The sequence below is a fragment of the Aplidium turbinatum genome, chromosome 10, assembly GCF_918807975.1.
Source record: "Aplidium turbinatum chromosome 10, kaAplTurb1.1, whole genome shotgun sequence".
Classification (NCBI taxonomy): Eukaryota; Metazoa; Chordata; class Ascidiacea; order Aplousobranchia; family Polyclinidae; genus Aplidium; species Aplidium turbinatum.
In genome coordinates this window covers 5,150,583-5,174,922 of record NC_137481.1, presented here as the reverse complement: position 1 = coordinate 5,174,922, position 24,340 = coordinate 5,150,583, and the positions used below count along the sequence as shown (strand labels likewise).

The following is a 24,340-nucleotide window of genomic DNA, read 5'->3' as shown; positions in this document are numbered from 1 at the left end:
TTTGGGGCTGGCTTGTGAGGAAGCTGTACGAGTGTTTTTGGTTAGTAGCCTACAGCTGATAAGCTCAGTTACCAGGCTATAGGCCTAGCGCAACTACCGCATTAGTTACTGTAACAGTTAGCCTAGTGAGTTCAGGCTATAAGTTTTACTCTTGACATCTTGTCTGTCTGTGTTGTGTGTACCTAGTTCATACAGCCACTGACATTAAAATTGCATTATTGCTTACAAAAACTGTTCAAAAGTCCTGATACTGGATCCAGGAACATTCTATTTGAAAAAGCATGATGTCTTAGAACTTAGATGCATTGCTGGTAAGAGAATATGATCTGGTTAGCCTAGTTATGATAGTGCACAACTGTACCGGTAGGTTACCGGTACCAGTTATATGCCCTGGGTGCTTTTTGCCACAATTGACTTTCTAAAAAATAACGCGTAAAACATTTTTTGAAAATTTTGTAATTTGCAGTGTTCGGTGCGGTGCAGTGTCAAAGTTCCAGATAAATTGCGGTGTGCGGATAGGTGATTCAGTTGCGGTGCGGTGTGCGGATACAAATTTTGGGTTTGTTGCATCTCTATGGACCGTTACCACCATAAAAATCGTCAAGGTTTGCTTAGGGCTAACAAAACGTTACCGTACTACACAAGGTGAAAGTAGGGATGGTAGAAGTAGGGGATTGCTCACTCAAAACGAGGGTGGACAACTGGAGGGTCATATTGTTGTGACAAACTTTGGTGCAACTACAGCTTTAATCCTACCACCATATGCCGCATAGCCAGGTGCAGAGTTTGTGATCTGTCCACAAGTGTACAAAGTGTTTATTTGCCAAAATAAATGTATGGAAATACGTGATATCATGTTTATTTTATACTATTCAATTCATGATAAGTCAAAGGTAGACTTCACGCTACAGTGGTAAAGGTATCTAGCTTTACACTACTGCAATAAGGTTCTGCCGATGTTCTAGCACCCAAAATCTCCAACAAAATATAGCATTAATAGCAGAATACAAAATATAAATGTCTGTATTCTATATTCGGTTTCAGTATTCTAGAATATTCTAGAATAGCTAATTATTCTATTTTGCCCATCCCTAGCTCTAACCCTCGCAGATTGCAGTTTCCGCAAACATTTTTCCGTAGTTTCCGCTAACCCTAACCCTCGAGTTTGTTTCAAATTGTTTGGGGAAACTCCGATCAGCGACTTCGGCTTTGTGCTATGAAATTGCGATCAGCGACTTCGGCTTTTTTTAATTTTTTCTCTTGACCTTTTCATGGTACGAACTGACTGTACGAATGGTTCAAGGTACGAACTAGGTTGCACCCATGTTTAGATGTCATGTTTATTATGCTCCTATGTATTTTATATAAAATTATAACTTTGAATTTCATAGGCAAATTTGACTATAGGACTGTAAATATTTTTTGGTAGCCTAGTTTTTTCAGAGTTATAACCACTGATGGCATCACAAGCATCTTCCCAAGCCAGAAACGAGCGTTTAACTGAAAGTGAAATTGAACGTAAGGTAAGCTTTGCTTACTCAAAAGGCAAGTAGGCTATGCTGACCATAGAAAAGATGATTAAAATATTTTTATTTTAAATTAATAATGCACATGTGACTTTATTTTTTGCAAAAACATGCGATTGAGTACATGCCATAATATTTAAGTACAATGCAAGGTCACCGTAACATCAGAAGCTATGGTAACTAACTAACTATAGCCAGAGATGTACGTATACGCCGCATGTTCTACGCCGTAGACTTGCGCCATAGACTTTTTGTTTAAGCTGACGCTTACGGCCACATTTTTTGGATAGTTGTCGCTTGAAGCTACGCCGTAAAGTTTTTGCAGTTTTTTAGCGTATAGCACCAACGTATACTTTTTAATATCTTAGCTGTTGTTTGCATTTTAAGTTTGGAGTTGAAAGAATGTTTTCAATGGGCAAAGACCATGGCGATCTATACAACTGGCCTTCCCAACGTGGCAACAGCCAAATAATGTGGGGGCCTATACGAAAATTCAATTTAGCAACTGAGATAAGTGTTACAACATAATAATAATCAGCAATTTTCATTGGTCTAGTAATGTTTTTTAGCCTAAAAATTGTATATAAATACAGTGCCAAAACGTAATTAAAATGTAATATTATTAAGTAAGTGGCAAGAAAGCAGGACAATAGCTACATGTTAAGAATACCATGAGTATCAAGATATCAACAAAATCAAGGTACACGAAATCAAGAGTGACCCAACTTTCAAAACACTCAGTATATATGTTAAAAAAATCGTTTTCTAATCCAGAAGTATTTGTTTGTTGGTAATAATTCATGCAAAGACGCCTTTTTGTGCGCCTAATACCTGTTAGTTGCCAAAATTTAATATGCCCCCACATTATTTGGCTGTTGCCACATTGGGAAGGCCAGTAGTATAGATCTCCATGGCAAAGACGTATTGAAACCAAAACACTGCAAAATATCAGATGAACACTTTCAGAGGCCGTCTTTAAATGTAGCAAACGTAGCAAACCCAGCAGACCTCGCAAACCACAAAGTTGCCAGAGGGTATTTTTTTTAATTGTATTTTTTTTTAATTTCTTGGCGTTTTATTTATCGAGTGCATGTTTTTTAAACCCTTTAGAATATGTTATTTATTTAGTGTTGATGCTTTATTTTTATCAATAAAAAGATATCAAAATCTCTGCTTTGTTGGTTATGGTTAGTTTTGATATAAATACGTTTAAAGCAATGCCTATGAGATCAAGATTTGTGATGTTGAAAGGTAACAATAACGCAATATTTGATAGTCAGACATTCGGGAATCAGTACTCAATCCCTTAGACCATGGTTGGGTGAGTTTATTAATTAGTGGTTCTCTAAAAACCGAGCTGCAGACAATAAATAAAACTTAAGTTTTGCAGGTGACCGTAGTTCCTGGGAGCCATGTGACACAAAAGGAAGAAGTTCCTAATCACAAGTTTTTGTGTATGTTTAGAACGTAAGAAATATTTTGTAAACAAAACCGGTTTTTCCAAAAGTTTTGGTCATTTGAAGTGTGTTTAAAATACCTATATGCTTTGGCTCCTTTTTGGGCTACTTGTAAAAAAAATGGTTTGAAATGTGTGTTTGGCTGGGTAATTTTGTGGAATCTGGCAACTCTGCAAGGTTTGCTTCTTTAAATGTAGCAAACCTCGCCGAGAAAGGTTTCTACAATTGGTGGCTGATGACTGAGGTTTTCAACTGTTCATAGTTTGCATAAAATAGATAGGCCTAGACTACAGACAGCCTTACCATTACTTGCTGCTAGTCTAAATCTATCTTCTTTAAGGAGACTATGAAAACCTATTGGGGTACTAGGCTTTCAAATGCAGAAACCTTCTCAAGCTTTGCGAGGAATTCGGAGTTCGTGACATTTAAAGACGCCCGCAAAGAAAACCTCATAACTATCAATTGACAAATGCACAAACCTTATTCAAAGTCATAGCCTAGCTAGATAGTAGTTACTAGTTACCATCACTAGGTAATTGTACAAACCTTGTGAGGTTTGCTACATTTAAAGAAGCAAACCTTGCAGAGTTGCCAGATTTCACAAAATTACCCAGCCAAAATCACGTTTCAAACCAATCCCAAAAACAAACCAATTTTTTTGCAAGTAGCCCGAAAAAGAGCCAAAGCAAATAGGTATTTTAAACACACTTCAAATGACCAAAACTTGGAAAAACCGTTCACAAAATATTCCTTACTTTCTAAACATACACAAAAACTTGTCAGTAGGAACTTCTTTGTTGTGTGTCACACGGCGTAACCCAGGAACTACAGTCGCCTGCAAAAGTTAAGTTTTCTTTATCATCTGCAGCCCGGTTTTTAGAAAACCACTGATTAGTGAACCATAATCACCCAACCATGATCTACGTAACTAAGGGATAGAGTACTGATTCCCGAATATCTGACTACCAAATATTGCGTTAATATTAACTTTTAATATCTCACAAATGTTGATAGCAAAGGCATTGCTTTAAATGTATTTATATCAAAACTAACCATAACCAACAAAGCAGAGATATTGATATCTTCTTTGTAGATGAAAATAGAACATCTGCAACATCAACACTAAACAAATAACATATTCAAAAGGGTTTTAAAAAACATGCGCCCGATAAATAAACCGCCAAGAAATTAAAAAAAATACAATAAAAAATACCATCTGGCAACCTTGTGGTTTGCGAGGTTTGCTACGTTTGCTAGGTTTGCTACATTTAAAGACGCCCCTTTCAGATGCTTGCGTTTTTTCGTGGAAATGCAAAATGAAACTTGTTCGTTTCGAGTGGTTTATACCGTGTGAATGTTTGGCACCTAGCAAATAAAATGAGTTTACGCTAGTGCATGCGCTGACGCCGCCAACTTTTTTTACAAGTTATTATACGTTGACCCATATGGTGTATGTTTTTTCGAACGTCTGCGTTTAAGCTGACAACGTCAATATTTTTTGTATACGTGTACGCCGTACATCACTGACTATTAAGGCGATGTAAAAATCAAAAATTTAAAAAAAAATCAAAAATCGAATTATTACACAGGGTGACTATGGCTATGTAGAGTATTTCTGTAAAATTTCACGCAAAAATATTCAGTAACCTTAAACATGTAGTCAATTTTGTCCTTGGCATTTGTTGCCAGCACAGAGTTGCCAGGTACAAATTTTTTGAAGAAAAAAACTTTGTTTATTTTTTTTAAATTGTAAAAATTTCCAACTTTAACAACCACAACAACAATTACATATGACACGACTGCTAGTTGCCCTTTTAGGTAAAGGCTGGTGGTGTACAGTAAGATATTAAACAATCACCTGGCAACCTTATTTTTGCTTGGTTAGCAAAAACTGATGATATTAAAGCTTTTTTTCACTTCTATGGCAAGAGCAGGAATCTACTGTGCATAATATGACACTTTGGTTTTGTAGTAGTAATATGTATTACATAACCACACAACGTCCTGCATTAATATTCGATTGTTTTCGCCGATTTACATTTGTTTTTTGACAGATATGCTAACTGCAATTCAACCAATGATAGCTTGTATATCAACCAATCAACTTTATATGTGCTTGTAAAACGTGCACAAACGAATAAAGAATAAAGACAGTAAACAAGAAACAGTGGTGAATATCAAAACATTATACTGCAGCCAATGAAAGAAGGTCAGAGTTTGTGTCTGCTTTTGGTAAGACCCTACGCGAAGCAATTCTCGCCTGAATGAAACCATCCCGTCGTTGATGGCAAGCAACACTTCCACAGGCGTTAGTGACTTCTCGAATGAGGCGCTCCACAGCCTGAGTATGGGCAGGAAAATGAGGGCATTCATTTCAAACGTTGTGTTTATCAAACCCTTTAGTTCATCCATGGTCAAGTGTGAATGTGAAGTAAGGATAGACTCAGTAAGCGTGGCATTGTCCCAATCAATTAAACTAAAAAGCACAGTGAGTTGGCATCAAAATTTAATTTTGGTGCGGTAAAAGTGTTGACATAAACATCACCGGGAGTTACTGTCTTTGCGAATATTTTCTAACATGTTCAGTTGTTCACAGCAAAAGATCGCAGAGCAGGATCATCACTGGATACCGGGGCATTGTCACATTCAGATGTACCGCGTTGACGCCGTTCAGCTGGTTTGAAAGAAGAGTCATTTTCTTCATCAATTGCTGCAGAAAACTGCAGTTTTTTTTCAGTTCTCTTCCTCTATCACTTTTGACTTCTTTGCTGCAGCGAAATCATCTACTCGCTGTTGTTTGAGGCTCTTGAAAAACAAGTTTTTTGTGTGAATGATAAATGTAAAAAACACAAAATAATCCATGTAAATCAGTTCAGTTTGTTTTTATTTCTGACTGTCACATCGAAAAACAATATATGCCAAACATAACAAATAATACTCTTTCACACAAATGGCAGCAAAAATCAGTGATAGTCAAGAAAAATCTTCTCGACATAGCACGACTAGCTTAAGTGAAAGCACAAGCCTGCCTTTACAGACATAGAAATCAGAACATCTGAATCACTTTCTCGCGAGAAAATGCTTTAGGAAAAGGAAAAATCCTTAAACCACCTACTATTTAGAGTTGGTTGCACTACATCTGCAATGGTGAAGTGGGGTTGTAGAATTAGCAGTAACCCCATTCTCTTTCTCATATGGCTCCAATCAACAAATGTTGTTGGAAGAGCCACGTCAATGACAACAACTGACCAACCCCAGTACACAACATGGGACCTGCCTCTGCTTGACCCTGTTATCAAAGAATATACTTATACAAGCCTGTGATCGAAGAAAAGTTTGGTACATTTTCTAGAAAATTACTACACAAAAAAATTGACAAAAAAATCTTTTGAAGCGTTTTCGTTGTCCTTTTGTCAAGAAGCCCAATTTGGTATAACGGTGCTTCTACTCCATGATAACGTTGGGAGAGGAGAAACTTCAATTCTGTTTTAGGAATGCAATCTTCATTTGAAAAGAAAATAGTTAGCTTTTTTCCAGCTTCCTGAAAAAATACTTCCTCATGAGTGCTCTATCTCTGCAAACGTGCAATTAATTATTTCAACACGTTAAGGTTTTGAAAACTGTCTGCTAGTTGGTTATTGTACGTGTACTGTTCATTCATGCAAGCTATATGTTAGTATTTTTAGCAACTACCCTTCATCCATATGAAAATATACGAGTTGGTCTATGTTTTATGCCATTACCAAGCTAAATCAAAACCTGTCAGAGAAACAGTTACAGTAGTAAAGTACTTGAGTATCACCTCCAACAAAGCACAGGGGTCTGCTACTATTCGGTGAGTCCGATTCGGTGAGTTCCTAACCTCTAACCCCTACCCTAAAACGGCAATGATAATTAGGCTACAGTACTCGATAATTTAAAAAAAAAAATTGAAAAAATCACCAAATAGGGATCGAACTCACCGAATCGGACTCACCGAAACGGGCCATTCCGAAGCACAGAATGCAAGAACATATTGTAGTATTGGTAAATCAGCAGTGGGAAGCTTCTTGGAGGGTCCAATGACAGAAGAGTTTTCCGTGCTTCTTACTCTCTTTTTAGAAGTTTTAGGCGTGATTTAACAGTTAACAATGCCACCCACATTGTGGGTGGAGTGAAAAATTTTTTTTCTAAAAAATCAAAAAAGTACCCCTCCAAAAACCTGGCAAATGGCCTTGTGGGTCCCACAACAAGGTCAGCTTTAAGAACTAAAGATAATATGTGAAGAGTTTAATGTAATTTTTTGAAAAAAAGATAATCTACATACTACATAGCCTACACAGAATTAAGAATTTAAGTGCTGAAAACTTAGTTGTCTGAGCCTTTTGTAATACTATAAACTTTATTAGTGTCATTTTCAAAGCTACATATCAAAAATGCAGAAATGTCACAACCACAAACAGTAAGTTGACCTGAATAAGCAGTTCCTATTCCAGAAGACGTGATAATTACAGACATTGCCTTTTACTTTACACAATTTGGAAAACCTAGCCTAACCTAACTTTGAACTGAAGCCTGAGTTAATTATTTAACTACCAAGCATAAAATTTTAGCAAACAGTTTGGCTGAACACAACTTATCTGAATTTTGCAGCCTTGTCTTCAGTAATCAGCATCAAGCTATAAATCTCTAGTCTCAGCAGTCAACACTCTCAGCAGCAGACAGCAATCGCTCGCGTGCGTGTGTGCGGCACACAATGTGTTTTCCCTAACTAGCCATTCAAAGCACGCTATCTGGATCACCTGGATTGATGCGTTGTGATAGTATTGTTTGTGGAATCACTTTGCAAGAATTAGAAAATACTAACCAATGCTTACACGTTTAAAGTTACTGGATTTTATTGCATAAAACTTCACAAGTCCGAATTCAGAAGATTTAGTACTAGTAGGCTAATTATAAAATCTCCAAAAATTTAGCTTTCACAACTGGTGATGATTTGTGTTCGTATTTGTGCGCCCGCTAGGAGTGACTTATCATATGAACCCACCGATGTATTGTGTGTGTGTTATCATGTTGTATCAACATTCAACAATAGTAATGTAATTATGAAACTAGTACAGTATTGCAGTTTTCGCCCCGTAACCCGCACATACCTATCACAAAAAATATGGGGAACTGAATTACCAGGACCAGACGTTGTTGCGTACCAGTTGTATTTATTACTTGTTTCCAAATCGTGTTAGAGGAGACATAAACTTAAATGTAAAACTAGGCTAGCCCAACAACCTAGCAAAATCGCCCTTTTGAAAAACGCACAAAATAACCTTTATGACGTGACAGTATGTGTTCGCCCACCCAGCTATTTTGAAAACTCGGCGTCTATCCCCACTGCCCAGAGGCTTTAGTCCCCTGTTCACTCAAGCAAGGTGATGATCTCAATTATGCACTCAGGCAAGTTGCTACATACTGTTAAGCTCTATACCTTTTTGGGGTTGCAACCTATTTTGTTCCCTGAACACTTCGTCCCTCAATTTCGGCCCCTAAAAAGATCAAGAGAAAAATAGAACTAAGCTGAAGTCGCTGATCAGAGTTCCCGCAAACATTTTTAAATTAGTCATTGAATTTTTATGGGCCTCCATAAAATAAGTGTGACTTTTTCTTTATAATTTTGTCTAGAAACGTCAGTTGGAAATGAATAGATTATTGCAGTGTGGCAGCTCGTGATCATTTGTAATGGAGAGGCTACAGTCTTAATTTGAAAACCCTAACCCTGGCCTTCTGCGATATTTGGTTTATCAACTATTATTTCGAGATACTTAGGCAATTCTGGCAATGGCAAAGATCTCCAATCAGCAACTTTGGCGTTTCTGTATTTTTTCTCGATCTTTTTAAGGAAAAATTTTGAAAATGTTTGCGGCAACTCCAATCCGCGACTTCGGCTCTGTTGTATTTTTTTCGATCTTTTTGGGGGACGAATTAGAGTGAACCCCCTTTTTGGTAACCATAGCGCCAAGTTTGAAACATAAACATAAAGTCATGCATGTTTTAATAAACGTATGAAGGTGGTAGCGTTAAGAAATTGGCAAAACTAAAACTTTTAAATAATACATGTGATAAAACTATTTTCTTGAAAGAAGTATTGTTAATTTTTGCACCCACTAAACTTACTCATTGACAATAAAAGTAGCTTGCATAAAATCAGTCATTTTCATAAACTTGGCTAGCAAATAACATGAAAAAATATTTGGCTCAGTGACCCGAAGCAAACAATTGTGCAGTAAAGATTATGTATAAATTCATTCGGAAAACGTGGTCACTGGTCATTGACCAGTGGTCAACCCCTTTTGGCGAATACAAATTTACTAAGAGAAATTTTCCAGCTCCAGCAAAATTAAAAAAAGTATTGTTCAACTAAATCTGATTATTCATACTGTTGCAGCTGGAATCAGCAAAAAAAGCACTATTGTCGATAGTGTTTAAAAAAAAAACACTCCTGGGCAGTCTTAAACTGTCACCTTTTTGAATATGAGACCGATGCAGTCATTACGAGCCACGGACTTTACGTTCAAATTTGTCAAGTTTAAAGGTTATAAACGCAGCTTTCTGTTGTTGAGAGAAGAGATGGTGAGAAAAAACGTTATGCTTGAGTGAACAGGTGCAATAGTGCATATAGTCTCTGAGGCTATAGGCCATTATATTCACAAATCACAATATATATCATATTGTAAAATAGCCACTGTGAAAACTAAATAGCCTGTGTGTAGTTCTTCATATTGACCATATACCAGCTTGAATTTCCTGTATACAGTAGTCAGTACCGTATGTTTTTCTGATCTTATAATTGTAATGTTTTTTTTCTGACAAGGGTTCATTTCTGTCCTTGAAATGTTCCATTATTTGTCTTTGTAAGATTCAGTGTGCTTAAATCTTGACTGACATTTATTAATTTTTACCAAGTTCTGAAAGAGGTTTGAAGTACTATGCATGAAAAAGTCTAGCCTAGGTTACTTCAATTTTAAAATATATGTTTTATTTTATTGATAATTCTGTTTTATTGAGAATACAGTATATAAATTAAATTTTCTCTTTTTTAGACAAGTGAATTGGTGCATCTTGTTCTGGTTTGGGAGCAGAGAAAGATCCCAATAAAGAGATTGGATATAAATAAGCATGTGTTAAAGGTGCACACACTCTATATACATTTTTTGATTGTCGTTGCTAGAAATTTGAAGTTGAAACATAATGACTAAGACTAACTTCATTGTTTCCTAAATCTATTGCATTTTAAGAACTCATTTGCTAGACATATTGTTATTATTCATTATGACAGTATCCATGTGCCAGTTCAGACAATAAAATAGCTAGTATTTTTGTATTGGTTAATATTTGTTTTTAAGATAAAGTTTGTATGTAACTGTCATAATTTGCTTGTTCTTCTTTCGGCCGAATCTAACTTGTGCTCAAAGTCATCGAAAGCATTTCACATTTTTACCAATTGTTGTTTGAGCTTGTCACCCTCACTGTAGTCGATTTCAATACTCCAGCTTGTTATGGCGCATTTAGTGTTACTTCCTGCTATTCCCCTTTGTCAGAACGGGTCTGCTACTAACTATTCGGCGAGTCCAATTCGGCTAGTCCGATTCGGCGAGTGCCCTATTCGGCGATTTTTTGAAATTTTTTTTTTGAAATTATTGGGTACCGTATCCTAATTATCATTGCCGCTTTTACATCGTTTTAACGATGCTAAACGTTAAAATAAGTCCCCAACCCCTAATCCCAACACCTTACCTCTAACCCTAACACCTAACCCCAACCCCAAACCCTAAAACGGCAATGATAATTAGGCTATGGTAACCAATAATTTTTAAAAAAAAATGAAAAAATTGCCGAATAGGGAACTCGCCGAAAAGGGCTCTCGCCGAATAGGGCACTCGCCGAATCGGACTAGCCGAATTGGACTCGCCGAATCGGGCCATTACGGTCAGAACGGCTCTATAAAGAAACCGAGAAACATTGTTTTCAATGGCAATTGCAGTCTGACAGAAATAATACAGTGATAATGCGATTACATCAGAAGACAATAGTCCAATATCGGCTTCAACGGAATAGCCAAAATGAAGCAAAAACTAACATACTTAAGAAAACTAAAAAAAGCTTATTGTGCTGTGGGCTGGGAACTTTCCAATACTCTGTGAAGAAATAATGCGACGAAAAATGCTGGGAGTCGTTAAATTAAATGCGTACAGTAACTCGAGTTGCAAAAACTTAATTACGCACTTAACGGGTTAAAAGCGATGTTACTCAATTTTCTTTTGCCAATGCTCAGTTTTTTTTACAATAGTCTAGTCTTTGAGGTAAGAGATGTCATAATCTTTACTGTGACACGTACAAACCCTACCAGGTCAAGCGGTGAGCTACCGGTAGTTCTAAACACAATAACTTAAAACGTCCATCTTTTACTATGTATTATTAGGAACACAGAGCCTTGTTTCCTGAAGTGATGAAAAGTGCCGGCAAAAAACTGGAAAATGTGTTTGGTATGAAGTTGGTCGAGATTGGTGACGGCTCAAAGAAGTCGTATATTCTCATCAGCCTGCTTGATCACACTATTGCAGAAGATTGCATGGCATGGTGGGTTTTTTCTTATTTGATACAAAGAGTGCTTTTCCGTAGTTGTTGCCATTACACTTTGCAATTCTGTACTGTAATTCCACCTGCTCCTTATTGGAAAGTTTGGTAAAGTTGTTTTTGTTACAAACATGCTTTTCAGCTGCAATATGTTGAAGGCAGAGAACCTTTTTTTAAGTAAACTTAAGATTTTTCTAACGAAATGTTTGTTCCTTCACAGTACAATACTGACAAAATGCTCTATTTTCAGGAAAGGTAGCAATAAACGAGGTCTTTTATTGACAATCTTAACATTGATATTCATGTCAGGAAATCAAATTGTTGATGGTAGGTGTTGCTTACTTTTCAGTTTTGCATGATATTGTTTCTTCCTGTTGACCTTTTGATCTTTTAAAATTTGTTTTGTTTGGCTTTGTGCGCTTACTTTCTGTTCAAATAATTTGCAGTAATGTTGTTAAGGTTGGTTGAACAAAACTTTCGTAGATGATGATCAAAAGCAAGGGAATATTATCTGGTGAAGTTTGATGCAGTTGTTGCTCCTTATCAGCCTTTTATCGTTAACACTTCACTCCGTTGTAATAAATTCATATTTGAAGGAGCGCTTTGGAACATTTTAAAGAAGTTAGGCATCGAAAAAGAGAAGACTCATCCAGTATTTGGAGATGTAAAAAAGGTTATCATGCATGAATTTTCTCGACAGATGTAAGTTTAACAATTTTTGCCGTACTCTCAGTGAAGGCTTTGCACCGCACACCACAGGAGTCTTCAAAGCTTTCATTCGGATAGTACAATTTGTATATGATATTGGAAATATGTGCTTCTTTTAAATGATATAAGATGTTCTACTGGTGCAAATTAAGCTAAACTATCACAAGATGTATACAGTGACAATATGCTTTTATTCCGACGTTTCGTCAATCAGACACGACTGACTTCTTCAGGGGGCTAGACCAGGTAGTGACTACCTGTCTAGCATGGCAAAACACAGGACATATTGCTGAAAACAACTAAACATGCAAAATGAAAATTCAACTTCTGGACAAAAACTTATCGCGCGCAAAGTTTGAAATAAGTTAGAAAAAAGGGGGACTTAATTGCGGTCAACAAGAAACTTAAATAACAACAAGATAGGAGAGTGAACGGCATGAGTCATGAATCGAGTTTTGTACGCACTACTGCACAGTTTTACAATCAGCATGAAACCAATTTAAAAAAACGTCAAATCAGCACTTATATACAATAGTTTTTTGTAGATAGCGGGAAAAGAGATGCCATCATTGCGATTCATTACATGAGGCTTTTGATTGATGAACCAACTTTCAGAAAACATTCGCTTTTTATAATCACTTTCAACTTTTAGAATTTTAGAATTGCTCCAAGTTATTTTATGATCTGAAGTTATGGCATGCATGCAAGGAGCAGAATGTTCAGGGCGTTGATATTTGAAAGCTCTTTTGTGTTCATTAATGCGAGATTTGAGATCTCGTTTTGTTTGGCCAACATAAATTAAATTGCAATCATCACAAGAAACTTGGTACACTAAACCTGAGATTTCGCTTTGATTCAAGGGGTCTTTTAAAGACGGCAAAAATTTAGTTATTGTCAAGAAAGGTTTCAAAGCGACTTTTACACCAATTTCATTTAAGATACGCCGAATTTTTTCAGAAACTCCCTTAACATAAGGTAAAGAAACAAAAGACTTATACTGGGTAGATGGGGGTACTAAACTTTTAGGTTGTCGTTGGCAAGCATGCTTTCTTGGAAATCCATTGAGGCGTAAAGTATTGTGTAATGCTTTGTTCTGTCGTGAACGTTCATGCGGATCTGCGACATGTGTGTCAATGCGGTCATACAAAGTTTTAGCTACAGTAAGTTTTTGATGTTTGGGATGGTGTGAATTAAAATTTAAATATCTGTCAGTGTGTGTGGGTTTTTTGAAAATTGTAGTGGTCAACGTGTGTGTGGCATTGTGACGAATAACTGAGACGTCTAAAAATGATATGGAGTTGTTTTTTTCATGTTCTGTTGTGAATTGAATTGAAGAAGATATGCTATTCAAATGTTGATGAAATTGGTTGACCGCAGACTTTTTTATAATGCAAAAAGTGTCATCTACATATCTCACCCAAAGTTGCGGTGGTGTATGGAATGAAGTGATGGCAGTGCGCTCAATGTATTCCATGAATGTATGGCAATATATGCGCTCAATATATTCCAATGTATTCCATGAATGCTTCTTTTAATACAATTGCTCATTCGCTATGAAATAAATACAATATTCAATTGAACACTGAGAACATGTCCTTATAATCTTTGCAATATATTGTATTGAGTTTAAATTTGGCCGTTGTTATTGCGTTCATAAACGTAGTTGCACTGATGAAAATTTAATATTCGAAAACGCGTACTGCAACACTGTTTTTTGCACTCTGCAATGCCTGATGCAGATCTACTTGTAGATTTCCCTCACCCATTGAAGCGGTGGTTTGATCATGAAATTTTCAACGGTTCGAGAAAAAGTTTTCTCTGCGTATAAAACGTTTAATGGTAGTTTTATCAAATAAATAAATACAAGGTTACGAGACTTCTAACGATTTTACTTTTTTTTCTAACTTTTTAGTAAGTTTGGATTCATGCGTGTAAAAGTAAAGCTCCTTGCCTTGTAGGCGACCAGATGACGACCATGGTGTTATCCAGACACAGCTACTAGGCTACACAGCAAACATACAAACAGTATTACATGCTGTGTCGTTGTTAATAATGTTGGTGACATGTGCTTTTCCAAACAGGTATCTAGATATCACGAAGGTGCCTAACTGCGACCCTCCGCAGCATGAGTTCAGATGGGGCCTAAGAGCTTATCAAGAAATCTCGAAGCGTAAAGTATTAGAATTCGTCACCAAGGTTTCTGTTTCGTTAATCAAATGAATAAGTTCCTCTCAAACTTCTAAATTGTCAAATCCACGAGATTGTCAATCACTATACACGGACGAGTACCGGTAGCTTAAGTATTGGTAGAAGTTCAGCAACATGACATGTTCAGAGTTAAAACAATTTTTGCACTTTAGAACTTGATGTAATGGAATGTACGTGGAACAGCGATAACTCTAATAGTGAAAGTAATGTTTGCTTGGACCGTGGTTAAGTTTTCTGTCAGCTTTGAAACCTAATTGTATTTCTGTACTGTTTGATTTTCAGCTGTATGACAAGACTGACATAGCTGCCTGGAAATCCCAATACCAGGATATGGTGACGGATGAGATGTCCGACCAACCAGAATGACCTGCCAGAAAGACCAACCAGAATGACTTGAACTCAGCATTAGCTCTTTGCGGTCGTGAGGACGTCTTTTAGGTGCAAACAGTTAGGCGCCGGGCAAATAGCACACTGTGGCGTCAAGATATTTAGGTGCCGAGCACTGTGGCGCCCGGTCATTTTGGTGCTATTCCTAGTAAAGTCTGCTGATTATATCAGCGATATGTTGTTTTGTTAATGCGGGTGCATTTATTGGTTGTAGTCAGTGATGGGCATTATCGGCGATAAATTTTTATCGCTAATCGTTATCGCTCAATTATTTTTTCAGTTATCGTTTATCGTTATCGCCAAAGGCAATATTTGATTATCGCCGATAATTAATCGCCGATAAATTTTATTTTGGATCAACACACAAGTGGAAAGACTATGAAAAGTAATATTTTTACTAGCCACCTAGTTAATGAAACTAAAATTAAAACCAGTTCTTCTTCAGTGCCTGAAGTGTATGTGCACAGGTCGTTGTCAAGGGAGGGGGCACGCCCCCCTGCAGCGACGGCCCTGACAACACAATAATTTTTAGAGTTGCAAATTGCAATGCAATGAAATGCATGCAACAAGTCTCTTGTTGTTTTGCTGCAATCAGCAATCGCGAGTGAATTTTACAATTAAAATGTAAGCGCACAGACAGTACAGATTCCTTTGAAGCGAAGCGAAAAAAATTGGCAAGTGGTTTGTAAAAGTGTCGCAGTACGAGGCCGCTTTTACATCGGAAACATGGTCTTTCGCGCCACCTCACGATCAACTATTTTATTCTTGTGTTTTCGTTTTTTGTTGGAAGTGTTAGTTTTTAGTAATTGTCGTAAAAAAAATAAAACCCTTCTCGTCAAAACATGAAACTTACTGTTTTAAGCGCATTAAATCTTTAGATGAGTAGATTAACTAAAATTGCAAGAACTTGCCTTGAGAAGTGCGGTTACGTCACAAACTCAGTTTAAAAGACAAAATTTACACACAATAACAACACAAGATCGGTTATAGACTATAAGATCGATTTTTTTCTAGCTTGGCGATATAACTTTAATCCAAAAATAATAACCAAATTCGTAAGTGGCATTTAACTTAAAAAGTTAACCCATTTGTGCCGAAAGTGAAAGTACTTAAAAAAATTTTCGGAAAATTTAAATATTGCATAATTATGACCTAAAGAACATATCACAATTATTTTTTTCCTAATTGTGTTTGTACTTTTTGAGAAAAAAAACCGTCCTATATATAAGACGCTAAGCAAATCCGTTATCAAATTTCACAAGTTTCTTGTGCGTAATGCTTAAGCGTTATTACATTTTACTTATCGCTCAAAGTGATAAATGGGAAATGTCTTGTTCATGTCTTGTCATGTCATTATTGTCATCGAGCATTTTATTAAAATGAAAGTTTAAAAAATATGAAGATGAAAATTAGCAAAGTAACACAACATCACTGAAACAAGTCATTGCGGAATATGATATTGCTTGAAGCATTTGACATGCAGACCGACATCACATTTTTTGCATCTTGTAGTAGTTTTTGCATGACAATAGGCGCATCGAGTTGCGTGGTAAAATTATGCTAAATACAGTATAACCTTTCTCATTTACCTATGCGACCTAGCCTACCTCAATCAAATATTTTTATTCCCACTAATACAGTGCCTATATTGTAATTCTTATCACAACAACTCAGCGTTTTGCCATTGCTTTAATGATCATCATCATAATCCATCGTCGGTTTGTTCCCCACTAGTGGGGGTGGCCGATTGTTTCCGCGCAGCAATTGTTTCAATCCCTTTTCTCCATTTCACCCTGTCCCTTGCATCTTCCTCCTTCAGTCCGACTTTTTTAAAATTTATCCTTCACTTGTTGTTTCCACGTTCTTTTTGGACGACCTCGTTTCCTCTTCCCATCCACCTTTAGATCTAGTGCCTTTCTAAGAAAACTTCCTTCTTCCCTCCTTATCACATGTCCATACCATCTTACTCCATTTGCCCTTGCCAGTTGGTCTATGGTCTCTCTCATCTCTAGCATTTCCAACAAGTCCTTTTTCCCTTCTCGTTTTCACCCCACACATTGCTCTCACCATTGACCTTTCCGTTCTTCTCAGGATTGCCAGTTCACTCTCTCTCAATACCCATGTCTCGCTACCATATAGCATTGCAGGCCGCACACAGCTCCGATATACTTTTCCTTTCATCCTTAGTGAAAATTTTCTGCCATGCAACATTTCCCCGCATTCCCTGAACTTTGATGGTGTTTACAAAGAAAACAAAAAAAATTATCTGAAATTATCAGTAAATTACGATAATTATGTTATTGTTCTTAAACAAACACGACTAATTTGACAAGCTTGATGGATTTCACAGTATGCACATTTTTACTACCAATAACGCTTAAGATTACTGATAAATTTTCAAGCATTTTACGTTTTTTGGAATTTTTCCAATTATTGCTGACTTTGCTGCAAACAGCCCGTAGAAAGCAAAATACAAAGTTTGGAATTTTTTATGTTTGATTTAATTATTTTGTCTACTGCACGTAAGCGGCAGTGTAACTCAACTGATAAAAGCATCCAACTGGTATCTGAAGGTATAATTATAAGCACGGCGGTTACCTCAGTGGTTTGATTCTGAATCAAGAGGTTGAAGATTCGATACCTACTGCCGCTGTTGCGATTCTATTCATGCATGTTTATTGCATAACGTACAAAAAGTTTTGTCCCTTTACAGTGTATTATGTTCGATTTTTCGTCATGTTGATGAAAACAGTTCGTGCTGCATGGGATGGGGCAGCGCTAATCAAGAAAAAAAAAAAAAAAATTATCGATATCGGACATTATCGGCGATCTTTTATCGTTTATCGTTATCGCTTAACTTTTTTTCGTTTATCGATTATCGTTATCGCTTAACTGAAAAATGAGTTATCGCGCCCAACACTGGTTGTAGTCATGGCTTCAGCGAGTGAAGCTGCTTGATCCGGCAATGCTTTTCACACAAAATGTTATATTAAACAGAAAAATATATTGTTTTTTCAATGCGCGTATTCAGCACTTATGTGTTGTTACTCCAGGTTTGCGTCGGCGAAAGCTTTATCAATAAATTATTCAAGTTTCCGACCATGACTGACTTCACTTTTAGTTATGTCAAATAATAACTACACTAAACATCAGTAAAAAAAACATACCATAGCCTATATTCAGGCGGGTGGTAAACATTTTGGTGTGCAGTGCCTGACTACGCAAGTACAGCAAAGAACCCACTTAGCAATCTCTTTTGTTTGATAAGGTGCACGAGGTGTAAGGATGAAGATTTTTATTAAACAATTAATATTTACGGAAAATGCGCAATTAAACACTGCAAATAATAAAACAACCTACCTAAAAACACAATGAACATACAAAAGGTAATTTGAAAAGTTAAGGTCCCATGTGGAAGTTGTGGATTACTCCTCGAAGAAACTCCCACATTGTTTGACTGGAGCCGCTTCTCCCGATGAAGCGATTCACCAAAGTTAACAGTCTTGCGTCTGCATATCTATTTCCGACGCTTTGTTGGCGGTGCATATCCAGCAATCATTTGCTAGTACTCCAGATTGCGATATTTTTGCACCTTGTTTAGTGTAGTTGTTATTTGACTTAACTAAAAGTGAACTCAGTCTTGTTCGGAAACTTGAATAATTTATTGATAAAGCTTTCGCCGACGCAAACCTGGACTAACAACAAATAAGTGCCGAACGCGCGCATTAAAAAACAATATATTTTTCTATTCAATATAACATTTTGTGTGAAAAGCATTGCCTGATAAAGCAACTTCACTCATTGAAGCCATGACTATTGACTAACAACAAATAAATGCACGCGCATTAACAAAACGATATATTTTTCTGTTCAATATAATATTTTGTATGAAAAGCATTGCCGGACAAAGCAGCTTCGCTCACTGAAGCCATGACATATTTTTCTGTTTAGTATAACATTTTGTATGAAAAGCATTGGCGGATAAAGCAGCTTCACTCACTGAAGCCATGACTAACAACAAATAAATGCACTCGCATTAACAGAACAACATATTTTTCTGTTCAATATAACATTTTATGTGGAAAGCATTGCCCTATACCTGCCAAGGCCAAGCTAATATAATCTGCAGATTTTACTAGGAATAGCACCTAAATGTCCTGACGCCACTGTGTGCGCGCCTATTTGACCGGCACCTTAAGCCTGGTCTACACTACAAGCCCGAAAAGCGCAAACGCCTGCATTGTCCAGCCTCGACTGACTAAAAACTGTCTACACTGGCAAATTTGATCTTGCGACCGTGTGCATTCAAGCGCTAACAACTTCACTTTCTGCTCGTTTACGTCATCTGGCTGGAAATTCGCCTTCAATTGATTTAAACTTATCCCTCAAACGCATCCATCACTGTACTGACACAGTGTAGGCCTAATAGGTCAACTGAAAATAATCTAGAATAGCATTGTAGACCTAGAGCTATCCTATAACTTGTACAGTTGAACACTGCAATCAATGCAAGGCTAGCAGGTAGGCCAACCCAAGTTTGACCAAAAGCCTGGTGAAGTGCTACCTGAACCTGACCAACAGCTAAAGATAGTTTGAATCCGTCTAAAAGATAGGACCACCATACTAGCTGGAAGGCCAACTTTAATCATAGCAAAAGCCTAGTGAAGTGCCACCTTAACCAAACTAACGGCTAAGTAGGCCTAGGCCTATGTAAGACTTTTTTAAACCTAACCTTTTAATTTTTATCTACACACACCAACTAACCTATTAACTGAAACAGAGTACCATCTTTCCAGAAAACTGAAACTGCCTTTCCACCAAAGTTCCACAAAATGCCAAGACCTGAGCTCAAACTAAATTTTGCGCGCCAGAACCTTGGTCAAGCGAATCTCTCCAGAGCGTAAAAAAAGCTCGCGATGACCAGACATTTTCAGGCCGACCGCGGCGCTGTTGCCGAGAGAAGCTTTGTGTTAAATAAACGAAGAATGAGCCACGCTCAGCTCAAAATATTTTGTAGTGTAGACCAGGCTTAACAGTCTGCGCCTAAAAGACGTGGACCCTTGCGGTCGTCTGCAAACTTCTCTATGTGCGTTTGTTAGTCGTTTTCGAAATAGCTCGCAAGTTACTCAATTATTGCATATTATTTGAAGTACAAAAGTACATAATGATTGTAACCAAATGTTATCAGCCAGGTTTGGAAACTTAAGTAATTTATTGATCAAATTTTCACCGCAATGAAAGCGGCTTCTTCAGTTTCTTATTAAAATAGAATTTATTGATTCCAAAGTTAGTCATTTGTATTTTTGTGTGATATATCTTGAAACATTTTTCTGGATGTAGCCCAGGTTGTCTCGAACATGTTTCGCACTGGTAGACGGTCTGAATTTGCTTCGTCTTTCCATCACTGCACACTGCACAATCCTTTGCTCTTCTATTGGAAATTTTCGCAATAAAATGCCGCCCAGACAGTGGTTCAGTTTCGTGCTCGTCACAATGCTTTCCGTGTCTTCTTTAATTCTTGTTTCGGATACTGCCCACCAACTGAGTTACAAGGTTTTTACGGAAATATTTGATAAAACTACCAGTTTTATCAAATATTTCTGGAAACTTCCTTGGTTTTGTAGTATCTGAATTTTTACGGAAAGTCTTGTGTCTTGCGGCATTCAAACCTTGTTTCTCCCTGTTGATGTTGTACAACAAAAAGCTATTGATAATACCCACTTCAAATAACGAAAAAAACATCTTACGCCACCGCTTAGCTGATGTCCCCAAAAACGCATAACTTCCACAGTTGTGATCGGCTCTGTCCACTCCACTCATGTATTTCGTGTATTGTGATATTAACGCCGGTTTTGAAATTGTTGCTGAATTTTCATTGCCCAAGATTCGTTGCACATTTTCACCTTCCGTATTATATGCCGATGATAACATTGTTGCCAGTGCCACCGATTTGTCATTCCATTGTACTGTAGAGCCATTACGTTGTGATTTTTCTGAGTGCTACAACTTCATCCACTTTTGGTTTGCTTTTCTATTTGGAAAAATCAGTAGGCATACCTTTTCTGCTTACAATGACAGCTTTAATGTAAAATTTTCAAATTCATTTATTTATTTCTCTTAGATGTAGCCTGTGATTATTTCTGATGAGGACACTATGTGGTGTCGAAAACGTTGGATTTAGTAGTTTTTTCTTATTCTTTTTGTGTGTTTAATAAAAAATGTTAAATCCGTTAACGATACTGAGTGTTAGGTGTATATATCTGGTACAACAAGTCAAGCTCTCTACCAAGGCTCAAACATAACATCTTGTTAAAACATAATCAAATTAATCATCTGACCAATAACCTTTCCTCCTGCTCCAACTCCGAAATTTATTTTGAAATGAAATAAGCGTGAAATTGCCTTTTTCAAATAGTTGTTAAAAAACACAAAAATGCCCAAAAACACCCGAGCTCTTTAAAAAAAATCGTAGCGTGTCGGGCTTTTAAAAAAACCCTGGGTTTTTCTCAATCCTACTTTAGTTACTACTAAGCCCCTCCCGGACAGGAAAATAACTAACTTTTATGATTTAATTTGAGGTGCTTTTAACAGAAACTTTTTGCACGTAAAGCATTAAATCACCACTTTGGGCCCTAGTTTGCGCGCAATGCACTCAATTACCTTTCCTGGCCCTTTTACTACATTACGCCCCCCCCCCCCCCCCCCCGGACTAAAGAATATTAATTTTATGCTTGAAATTAGTCATTTAGAATGGTTTTAACTAAACATTTTTGCTTGTAAACTATAAAATCAGTTCAGTTGTTTTTTATTTTTGACCATCATATCAAAACAATACACGTCAACATAGCAAAGGTCAAGAAAAAGGTAGAAGCGACAAAACACAATCACAATTTCGGGCCCCCCAACAATCACAGGCCTGGGCCCTCAAGGGTACGCCTTACCCTACTCTCATAGGCCTTGCTGAGAAACAAATGCCACAATATAAACAGAAGCGCTGTCACATATGGTGTATTAGTATACTCTGAGTCCTCATTTTGTAGGATTGTTGGGGATGTAGCGTTTCCATAGGACCCGCCCCTTGAATCCAATTGTGTTTTCATCCACAGAAATGTGTTCATCTGACACAATGTATTCACGGCATTTGAAGTTTGTGTGGTTGACCAGATTGTGAACCTTGTTCCCACAAAATCCTTGGCCAACTGTTTGCTGTATGTGCAGCACCCAATATGCAATGCTTCACAGTTCACTTTCAATACAACTCGGTATTTTGGCAACTACCTTTGCTTGACTGATCAACTACTTTTATTTTACGGCACATGCTTTGATCTTATGAGAGAAGTAATAACAACATATTTTCATATCAACTTGTTTGCCAAAAATTTACGTTTGGCAAGAAACGACCGCCCTACGAGTGTGCAAAGTGGAATTTTAGGAATAGGCGAATACTCAGTACTCACCTTACGACTAAATCGGCAATTTTGAAAAGGCAAGCCAGACTAACGCCACCTCCAGACTCACCTGTTGACCACAAAGAGAGTCAGCATGCCACGATGTTTTTGTGCTTGCGAAGAAGTTGTCAAGACAAAAATGACATTGCTTGCAACAAGAAAACTTCGCTGAAGTGCAACAATTCATGCTACAACGCAAGACTTCTCAAATCTTTTCTTATTCATTATTTGTTTGTTTGTTTGTTTGTTTTTCATATCTTTACCCTGCATTGCGGGAAAGCGGACTTGAGCGCTATGCATCGGTGTTCGCCTTCCGACGTACACCTGACCCACGCTGCAGCCGACTGCAATGTCTGTTTCCGGTTGTCTACTCTACTTATGACTTAAATTTGGTACTACCCATTACTCGAAATCGATCACTGGGTAGAGGCAATTATCGTAAAGTTTCTTGCCCAGAGAAACAACAGCAAGTGCGGGTGACTGGAGTCGAACATGCAGGCTCTCGACTGCGAGCCCAGCGCGCTAACCACTCGGCCACAGCTGCCGTTTAATGACAAGATATTTTGAAAACAACAGAACATTTTTATTTTGTTATTCTTACCATGTTTCAAATTTGTGCATATCGTATTACTGCATCGTTTTCACTTATTAAAAAGAAATTTCAGACATTCCAGCGTGGTCCACTTAACACGTTGGCGTTAGACACACCGAAGTGCTAATGCAATGTTACTCTTTTACACTTTCGTCTGTTGATCCATCAAGAAAAAGAATATTTAAAAACATAAGGCTTGAGTTTGTCCAACCCAACTTGCAAGTTAGAGGCAGATGCGTTTTTGTAGCTAGGTTCATTTTCCTATGATTACGTAAGCATTGACAAAGTCCGCATGTACAATAAAAATGAAAGATAGGCAGCAGCGTACTTTGTTGTTACAGTTTCGTATTTGTAAAAATGACGTCATGAAGCAGCCGTTTTTCTAGTGAATTTCCTCCAGACTGAGTTGGGTGAATGTCAAGTGTCTCCTCCGATAACTCAGTTGGTTGGCGTGTGACTTCATGAACGAAGAAATTTCGAGATCAAGCGGCGCTGGTTCGACTCTCTGGGTGTGCGCTTGAGCAACGCATTCTAAAGACTGCTCTTCATTCAGCGGCACCTAGTGGATGGAATAATTCCTCGGTAACAAACGGAAACTTCACTCTGTCAATCTCGGTAACCGGCTCTGCGTCAAAAGCCTCTGCAGTCTACAAGTATGCGAAATTACCAGGAATAACTTATCCAGGCTTTGTCAGTTCGAGGATAAAAATTCCAAACCAACAGACTGTTGAAGTAGACTTGCTCTTTTACCGAAGGTCGTTCCAAAAACTTTAATTGCAACTATGAAGCCTGACTGTTTCAACATCTGCAGATGTTAAATCAGTGTAAAAAATGGTTAATTTGCTGTCTGGGTCAGGCACATATTCTCAGTAGTGTTGACATGAGGTAGCCTACTTTTGGCAGCGGAATCTGCCAGAAGTAGTAGAATGACAAAAGCAACGCATATTCTTTGGGTTTCTGTTATTTTATTTTTTAAGAATTTTGTTTCACGGCTCTGGTCCCAAATTTTCTTCTCAGCGATCCTGGTCTATCAGACTTGACTGCAAAATTTAATAGAAAGTTGAACACATCGATGTACAAACCGTTTGAATTTGACATGATTGCAGAGAAATTTCATTTGGTATGATTCAAATATATAGAGCTTTGGTAGAGAGTTTGCATTTTTGAACCATAGTCAAGCAAAACAAAGTAACCTTAGCGGGTTTAACATAATGTATTACACAGTTACACACAAAACAAAGTATCTAACATAATGACTCAAACGTTTTCGACACGCACGTGTGTCCTCATCAGGAGTTAAATCTGTATCTTGTATACTGCAGATTTAATTTCTGATGACACACGCACATGTCAAAAACATTTGAGTCATTATGTTAGATATTTTGTTTTGTATGTAATACATTATGT

General features: G+C 37.4%; 1 protein-coding gene across 1 annotated transcript; it reads left to right on the top strand.

Moving 5' to 3' along the window:
* Positions 1-1,391: 1,391 nt before the first annotated feature.
* On the top strand, positions 1,392-21,119 carry LOC145778262 (non-structural maintenance of chromosomes element 3 homolog). Its single transcript, XM_082589719.1, has 7 exons — positions 1,392-1,523; positions 10,057-10,143; positions 11,436-11,593; positions 11,841-11,917; positions 12,187-12,292; positions 14,380-14,494; positions 14,789-21,119. The coding sequence occupies exons 1-7, from the start codon at positions 1,458-1,460 to the stop codon at positions 14,870-14,872; spliced, it is 693 nt and encodes a 230-aa protein (XP_082445845.1). The 5' UTR covers positions 1,392-1,457; the 3' UTR covers positions 14,873-21,119.
* Positions 21,120-24,340: the final 3,221 nt, after the last annotated feature.